Source organism: Epinephelus moara, chromosome 20 (genome assembly GCF_006386435.1).
Source record: "Epinephelus moara isolate mb chromosome 20, YSFRI_EMoa_1.0, whole genome shotgun sequence".
NCBI lineage: Eukaryota > Metazoa > Chordata > Actinopteri > Perciformes > Serranidae > Epinephelus > Epinephelus moara.
Genome location: NC_065525.1, coordinates 40,508,270 through 40,517,660, shown reverse-complemented (window position 1 = coordinate 40,517,660; position 9,391 = coordinate 40,508,270). Strand labels below are relative to the sequence as shown.

Below are 9,391 nucleotides of genomic sequence, written 5' to 3'. Positions count from 1 at the left end.
GGGGACAGGTCAAACTGATATGATGCTGACTTACAGGAGAATTCATGTCAAATGGAGGTTAAACCATGAAGAAAGCATTTTAATAAATCAATCTATCATAATTAAAACAACTGGAGACTGAAAACAAACTGATATATGGGTCTGATCACTCTTTTAATGAACTGACATCATTCCAGACAGGATGTTAGTGTGTCTGTGACTTCCTGTACGGACTGAAGGCTGCTGGAAACAATAAGTTTTTTGTCACCGCCCCCCGCTGCGGCCATAGGCTGCGGCCGCCTGCTCTCGTCTATCTTTCCAGGCGAGAAAACCTTTGATCACACCGTCAATAATCAATAATGGACTCATTGTCTCACAGGTGATGTCGTCATCGTGAGACTTGAAAAGATCCCGTTCGCGCCACATCGTTGCTGTGCCACGGATGACGTCACGCCTCCTGAAACCTCTCCGGAACGCCCATCTTTCAAAAATCCCAGGCGCGCTGTGATTGGCTGCTCGGGGACACGTGACCAACGGTCGCGGGAAGTCCTCTGCCACGCGCGTGATAGGAAGCGGAGCAGCTCGAGACTCATTCAGCGTTTGTTGTAAACATTGGTTCGGTTTTATTAACGGAAAGAAGACGGTAGATACCGGAACTGGACCGGAGCCGGTACTTTGTCTGTCTGTTGTTAGTTTAACAGAAGCGTCGGGACTTTATTGTTCCGGTAAATCCTGCTCTTACCGTGAGTTAGTCCGGAGCCATTTCACGGTGCTGAAGGGGCGTGTTGGAGTTACCCAAGTTTTTCCTGGGACGTTAACGGACCTTTAAGCGTCTCCGGTACTTTGTGGACTCTGTGTTTGAATCGGTGCCTTTATTTTAAGGTAGTTAAAAGTTTAACGGCTCCGTGTTTAAGGTAAGAAACCGTAGCGGGGATCCAACCGCGTGATTTTCTCTTCGACGCCGCCGCCGGGGTTTAAATCGTGAACATGTCGGGCTTCAGCCACCACCGACACGGATCAGACTCTCCCAAGACTTTACCGATCCGCCAGAAGCTCCAGTTCACCTCCAGCGACGGAGAGGACGAGCCCATCGAGGACGTGAACAACAGCACCGGAGGAGAGTCCGGTTTCACGGAGATGGACTCCCCGATGCCGGTGCGGCGGAGCCCCGTGGATAAACGTCTGGAGGGCGGCAGCAGCCCCCTGAACCAGTCCGGTGGGGACGACGACGTGGAGCTGTGGGACGAGGAGAGCTTCGGGTCCCCGTCTCACCTCCGTTCACCGAGCAGCGTCCTTTTCGCCAACTGCTCCCCGTCACCGAGGAAAGCCTCCCGGCTGTACGGAGGATCACCGGAGCGCTCCTACGTCCAGGACGACGGGGAAGGATCCAGCTCCCCGATCCCGGACTGTCCCGACACACCTCCGCACAAGACTTTCAGAAAACTGAGGCTGTTTGACACCCCGCACACCCCCAAGGTGAGTTCATACCGGCACACAGTTACAGGTGAGCTGACATCATCAGAGGGTGTGATTTGTTTACGTGTTTGTAATCAATAGATTTAAACTTTATCAGATTAAATGACCCTGAACAAACACCTGAACACACACTTTAACACGTCACTGTGAAATCACTTTGATTTTTGGGTCTAATCATGTAAAACAATGAACAAACTAAGAGACAGAAACAAACCAGGTCTGCAGTTTGAATCCTGGTCTGAACCGTGTCGGTTAAACACACTGACCCACTTAATGTACAACTGTACTGTTGCATAATGCTCCTCTGTAGTCAAGACCAGGATCATCTGCTGACCCGATCCTGGTCTGTGTCTGGACATGTTTTTATTTCATCAGTGATTACTCAGCATCTGCTCCTCTGATCACACCATTTAAAACTCAGATAGACAGATAGATACTGTAGACAGACAGGCAGTTTGACTTTATTGAACTCTAGTCAGGAGTTTCTCTGATCATTCAGACATTTGCAAGGTGCAGTAAAAACACAGTGAAACACACACATCATACCAGAGGAGGAAAAAATACGTGTCAGCAGAAAAATAAACTTTAGTAGCTCTGTAAGAATAAGATCTGTGGAATATACAATATTAAGATTTACTAATTACGCTAAAATATGTTGCTAAGAAAACAGACTACCTGTATAAACAAAGTATAAGACATAAAACAAGTGTGCAGATTTGTTAAAGTTTAAAGGCTGCAGTGTGAGAATGAGGTGTGTGTGTGTGTGTGTGTGTGTGAAATATTTCACAATATGTTATTTCAGAACTTCAGATCGTTGATTGTTTATTGACCATCTTTATGTGACTTCACGCTGTTAGTCAGGTTGTAAACTCCACTAGCTGCTGTGGCTGATGGATTCCCAAATCTACCAGAAACTCAGTGGATTACCTTTGTTTGTTTGTTTTGGCTGGTGAGTGAATAAAACAGAACAGAGAGCCTTAGTCATTGAAGAAGTACGATGAAATTAGCAGTGTTAATTAATGCAGGTGAGAACAAGCACTCAATGAATGTGAAACTCAGATAAATACTATGAAAGGATGGATTACCTTAAAAATGTGTATTGGTCTGCAAATCTACCCAACGCTCAACAGATACCTTTGTTTGTTTGTTGGGGGGGGGGGGGGGGGGTGACTCAGCAGTATTTGGCCGCTGGTTGGTGCTAAATTCCAGCTCTGGTATCTGGTCTGGTTTTTACATCTTTACTCTTTTCTCTCTGCTGCTGCTTTCATGTTATAAATTCTAAACCTGTCGTCTTCTCCTCCTCCTCCTCCTCCAGAGTTTGTTGTCCAGGGCCCGGGGGTCGGGTCTGGGATCGTCCAGCAGGAGAGTCGCCCTCTTCAAGAATGTGGAGGCTTCAGGGAAGCTGCTCACAGACAGCGGCAGGAGACAGCAGACCCCTCTGGTCAACTTTAACCCCTTCACTCCCGACTCCCTCCTCATCCAGTCTGCCACCCAGCAGAGGAACAACAGGAAGAGGGCGCACTGGAACGAGTAGGTTTCCTGTCTTCAATCCCAAAAATCTGCTGCACCTGAAACATCTGCAGGCTGCAGACATGTTTCCTAAATGTTGGAGGAGGGGGTGACGAGCTGCAGTCAGTGTTTTGGTGACATATTTCCTGTTTATGTGGCGTAGATGAACTTTATATCTGTGTCTGTGATAATCAGTGCGGCGCTCAACAGGTTAACCTGATATCTGAAGCCTTTGTTTATTTTAACCAGATTCGTTACAGCCGTTGACTCAGATCAGGGGGTTTGGCTCTGAACCAAGACCTCATGGTTACTGGTGAACTCTGCCATGTGCTTGTGAGGCCCCTCAGTGCCGCCCCCTGCTGTACAGAATGTTAACCTACACCCTCTATTGTCCCCTGTGTCTCAGCTCCTGTGGAGAGGACATGGAGGCGAGTGACGGCGAGGCAGAGGAGGAAGTGCTGCCACCTTCAAAGGTAATTCAAACGCATTACACACAGTGATTCACGCATTAACAGTGAGGTTGATTTATTTTAAAGACACGTTTTACATTTTGCAGGAAGTTTGATCCCAAACTTTTTTCAGGTCGTGATAACATCTAAGGATCGAAATGTTATATACCTAAATAAAGTTTATTGTAAATAACAGCACAGTGTGCAGGATTTCTCTTCTCATGAGGTCTGTGTCCCACAGAGTGTTTGGCTTTAGCAGAAAGCAGTGGCAGGCAAAAAAAGGCCCAGTGCTCTGAAAAAAGACGCTGGGCACGGCGCTTTTTCTCAAGGTGGCCACGTACAGCCAAATTCACTCCTTCTGAAAAAAGCTGGCACTGAGAAAAAACTCAATGTGGAAACAGACCTGTGGTCATTTTCCTCCTACACACCTGTCTGCAAGTTACTGAAGGCAGGAGCCTCTAAGCGTCCCAGAGCTCGGGGTGACATTTGAATTAAAAAAGTTGTTTTTATTGAACCAGCAGAATCTGCTGTGTGACGATGCATGTTTTTACATACAAATGATTTCCTTAGGTGTTTTAGTGCATGGACAAGAAACATTAAAGAAACACAATTATAATATATGTTTTTAAAAAAATGAAAGAGGGAGGCAGATACCTTTACTGTAAAGAGAGACAAATTAAAAATAAATATATACTTTTAGTTTGAGCAAATAAACAACTTTTTCAGCTCAACTTTATTTTGCAAATCAGAGAGTTATTACACAGTGATCGCTTCATATGCCTTCTGCTGTAGACTGATTTTAAAGCAGCTGAAGGAAACCTCTCAGAGGTTCAGAGGCAACAGTTTAAAAAGGTCAGTGCTAATGATGAACTCTGTCCTCAGAGGATCACCATGATGGAGAACAACATGATGTCCAGATACACCTCAGAGTTCCTGGAGCTGGAGAAGATCGGCTGTGGGGAGTTTGGTGCCGTGTTCAAGTGTGTGAAAAGACTCGACGGCTGTATCTATGCAATCAAGAGGTCGAAGAAACCTCTGGCAGGATCCGTAGACGAGTGAGTGGACCCCACGACAATCTGATAATCTTTTAAATCTTATTCTGAGGATGTGTTTCCTGAAGCACAGCGTCCAAAGTGTCCCCTGAGACATTGAAGGCACCATTTTAACTCCCAGACTCCCCCCAGACGTGTCTTTAATTAAAACGGTCTGTTCCCCTCCTCCACAGACAGAACGCCCTGCGGGAGGTGTACGCCCACGCCGTGCTGGGCCAACATCCCCACGTGGTGCGATACTACTCTGCCTGGGCTGAGGACGACCACATGCTCATCCAGAATGAGTACTGCAACGGCGGCACACTGTCTGACGTCATCGCAGAGAACTACAGACGCCTCAGTTACCTGTCGGAGCTGGAGCTCAAAGACCTGCTGCTGCAGGTCACACGAGGACTCAAGTACATCCACTCCATGTCTCTGGTCCACATGGACATCAAGCCCAGTGAGTCCCTCACATACTGGCCTCAGATTCTGACCCTGACTGAGGAGGATGTACAGATCTGTGGTTGTAGTTTCACACCACATGAGATGCAGAGGTCTTTGTGTGAATGTTGTCTCATCAGAAACTAACGGACATGTCTCCGTCTTTGTCTCAGGCAACATCTTTATTTCACGGAAGTCTGTAACCAGCTGTGACGAGTGTGATGAGGACGAAGGACTGACCACCAGCGTCGTCTACAAAATAGGTGCGCTGCTTCTGCTCTGTTGTTCTGTGATAATTTGGTTTGCTATTTTCTTTTTTGCTGACGTTCTGAGTCTGTTGTGTTCGTGTCCCTCTCCAGGTGATCTTGGTCATGTGACACGAGTAAACAACCCCCAGGTGGAGGAAGGTGACAGCAGATACCTCGCCAATGAAGTTCTGCAGGAGGTTTGTTACTGTTCTTTAAAATGAGCTGCTTCTGTTGAATAATTAATAATAATAATAATAATAATAGTAATACATTTTATTTACAGAGTCGTTTTCATAGAACTCAAAGTCACTTTACATCAGTTAGAAACATCATAAAATAGACACATTAATATTCACACATTTAAATACACACATTAAACACTATTTTGAAACGATGAGTTTTGAGGAGTGATTAATAAATAATAAAATAATAACTGGAGCTTGACAGACGTGTCATCATTCCTCCTGACTGCTCTGGTTTCTTCTCGTAGGACTACAGTAAGTTGACGAAGGCGGACATCTTTGCTCTGGCTCTGACAGTCGTCAGTGCCTCGGGGGCGGAGCCTCTTCCCACAAACGGAGACAAATGGCACGAGATCCGACAGGGAAAACTTCCCGCCATCCCACAAGTGCTCTCTCCAGAGTTCCTCAGTCTTCTCAAGGTAACACAGGAAACGACACAACAGGCAAACAGACAGACAGACTCACTCCTTTCTTTATAGTCAGACGTTATATTTGATCTGTTCTCCTCCAGCTGATGATCCATCCTGATCCAAGTAGACGACCATCAACCTCTGACCTCATCAAACACCCGGTGCTCCTCACTGCCGCCAGAATGAGCGCCGACCAGCTGCGAGTGGAACTCAACGCAGAGAAGTTCAAGAACGCACTGCTGCAGAAGTAAGAGCTCAGTAACACTGAAAAAATAATTCAGATGGAGGGAATAAGCTGACGGGGTCTTAAAGTTAATAATACAGTCGTATGTGGTGTCTGAAGCTTCGCTGTTCGTCAACAAATAGTTTGATACAAGATCATTAGTTAAAATCAGGTTTTAGCAGAACGGCAGAAGATCAGTGGTTTTACCGTCTCACATGTGGTTATTTTATGGTTCCTAACATGTAGATTGAATTTCTTTGACAAACAAAACTTTTTTCCAGAGTTTGATAAACCAAATGGTTAATAAGAGGAAAATAATAGATAATGAAAATCATTAGTTACAGCTCTCATTTTCTCCGTTAATTCTAATAATCTGAATATCTGTGTTTTTGACTGACAAGAAGAGGCAGTGTGAAGACACCACCTCGTGCTTTTGGAGAATTAATTTGGGATTTTTTTTCCTCCAGTTTCACAGATCCAACAGTTGATAGAGAAAAATAATCTGCAGATTTGAGCTGCAAAGATTCAAATAATTGATTGGCAGAAAATTAACCATCAGCTATTTTGGTGATGAGTCACATTTTAAAAGATTAATACAAAAACTGTCAGGTTTAATTTTCTAGTCTGACTTTACTCTGTTTTATTACGTCTCTGCACCGGCGACCACCGTGTTGTCCGTCCATCCCATCCCTGTGAACACGATATCTTAAAGAGTGCCTCTTTCTTTAAATTTAGCACAGACATTCACTTGGACTCAAAGATGAACTGTTTAGAATTCGGTGGTCAAAGGTCATTGCGACCTCACCAAACCTGTTTCTGGCCATAACTGAAGAATTCAGACACTAATTATGACAAAACTTGACACAAATGTCTAACAGGATAAAATAATGAAGTGATGAAAGTTTATATCCAAAAGGTCAACTAGTTTTCTCTTCTGCGACTGTAAACTGAAAACTTGGGGGTTTTGACCTTTTGATTTGACATTTGAAGAAGAAGAAAACATTTGTTTGAGGAGAAAATTATTTTATAATAAAAAGGTTCCTCAGTTTTCGTCCTGCTGCAGATTAATAGATACAACTTTTTCCCCCGTTAAAGGTTTTTTGGGGAGTTTGTCCTTATCTGCTGCGAGGGTCCAAAGGACAGAGAGATGTCGTATGCTGTAAAGCCCTCTGAGGCAAATTGTGATTTGTGATATTGGGCTTTATAAATAGAATTGATTGATTGAACTTCAGTCAGACAAAGTGACTCAACTGTAACACCTTTGTCTTCCTCAGGGAGCTGAAGAAGGCCCAGCAGGCTCGAGCTGCAGCTGAGGAGAAGGTTTTGACCACCGACAGGATCCTGACCCGCTCCACGGTCCAGTCCAACCCCAGAACCTCCAGACTCATCGGCAAGAAGATGAACCGCTCGGTCAGCCTCACCATCTACTGAGACTCTAACCCATGCTGACAGGAAGTGACACAACAAGGCTCATGGACCTTTGAATCCAAACCTGCTCAGATGGAGCGGTCTCTTCAGTTCGAGGAGAACCTGTCAGTGGGCGGAGCTGTAGAAGGTTGAACTCATCTTGATAGACTCTGGTTGCCAACATAGTTCAGCCCTTTTCTTCCTGATGGATTTCTGTCATTCCTGAAAGGTACTTCCTGTACCTTTTGTACACTCTGAAGGGTACTTCCTGTACCTTTGTACACTCTGAAGGGTACTTCCTGTACCTTTGTTCCTGTACCTTTGTACACTCTGAAGGGTACTTCCTGTACCTTTGTACACTCTGTCATTCCTCAAGTTTTTCGTATCCATCAGGCTCTGTCTCCGTTTCTGTCCTTGCACTTCCCTTGATGAAGCTGCAGTGACGCTCTCTTTAGTGTGAATGTACTTGCCGTACGCACCTTACTGCCTGTCGAACGCCTGATGCTGGGTACCAGAGGGTCTGAGGACTGACAGTTTCTGTGTTTGGAGCACTTTGGAGGCAACAGCTGGAACTTGCCACATTTTTTTTAAGAAAAAAAAACTGCTGCTATTGATGTTTTGTGTGTTTATCAGGGTTCGGCCCGGTTCAGGTTGGATCATCTCCAGGTCACTGGCTCTTATATTCAGTTAGCAGGAGTCCGTTTCCCTGTTTATTCTTTATTCTTCTGGTCAGATGGAGAACGGATCATACCTTTTGAGGAACGTCATCCATTTTTGTTTTGAAGTACCAAAACCAGTGAGCTAATGAACTCGTTATCTGTGAGGTCACAATCTGTTGATTGGTGCAGCCAACCCTGCCTGTAGCATTAGAACAATCATCGTCCTGTTCTCTAGGTTCTCATGTGTTCTGTTTTTTCTCATGACGCTCATCTTTAATTACTGTTCAGAAAAGTTTCCCTCATCCTTTTGTTCCTGTAACCTCTAACACAAAACAGCCTCTGTGCTGTTGAAACCTGTACATATGTTCTTTTAATAAATTCTCACCATCTACACTCTGTCTTGTCTTCACTGTGACGAAACTTCACAAGATGGGAAATCTGTCAGTGGACAGTATATCAGGAACTTTAGTGACGTCACAATAAAATACAGTCACACATCGGAAACATCACTTTAATCTGTTTTTATAGCAGTTTGGGTTCCAGTGATCCGAGTTAATGAAATCTATACCTGTATAATTCTCACAGTCATGTCTTAAGTGTAGCATGTCAAAATTTCAATAACAATGTCATAGTATAGTATGACTTCAAAATTTTATCGAGTCAGTGTAGCATATCATCAAAATTTCAATAAAAATATAGTATAGCTTGACGTCAGAATTTCATGAAAAATTTTATAGTATAGTATGTCGTCAAAATTTCATAAAAAATGCCAAAGTATAGTAAGTCAAAATTAAATAACGTCAGTGTAACATGTCATCAAAATTTCATGAAAGATATCATAGTATAGCTTGATGTCAAAATTTCATAAAAAATGTCATAGTATAGTATGTCATCAAAATCTCATAAAAAAAATCATAGTATAGTATGTCGTCAAAATTTCATAAAAATGTCATAGTATAGTATGTCGTCAAAATTTCATGAAAAATGTCATAGTATAGTATGTCGTCAAAATTTCGTAAAAATATAGTATAGTATGTCGTCAAAATTTCGTAAAAATATCATAGTATAGTATGTCGTCAAAATTTCATAAAAATATAGTATAGTATGTTGTCAAAATTTCATAAAAAATATAGTATAGTATGTCGTCAAAATTTCATAAAAATATAGTATAGTATGTTGTCAAAATTTCATAAAAAATATAGTATAGTATGTCGTCAAAATTTCATGAAAAATGTCATAGTATAGTATGTCGTCAAAATTTCGTAAAAATGTCAGTATAGTATGACGTCAAAATTTCTAAAAAATGTAATATTA

General features: G+C 43.1%; 1 protein-coding gene across 1 annotated transcript; it reads left to right on the top strand.

The window, feature by feature from the left end:
• The first annotated feature begins 213 nt into the window (after nt 1-213).
• Nucleotides 214-7,442, top strand: wee1 (WEE1 G2 checkpoint kinase). Its single transcript, XM_050073910.1, has 10 exons — nt 214-1,455; nt 2,771-2,985; nt 3,371-3,437; nt 4,296-4,468; nt 4,639-4,907; nt 5,062-5,151; nt 5,248-5,333; nt 5,627-5,797; nt 5,890-6,035; nt 7,286-7,442. Exons 1-10 carry the CDS (start codon nt 967-969, stop codon nt 7,440-7,442), a joined length of 1,863 nt encoding a protein of 620 aa, XP_049929867.1. The 5' UTR covers nt 214-966.
• Nucleotides 7,443-9,391: the final 1,949 nt, after the last annotated feature.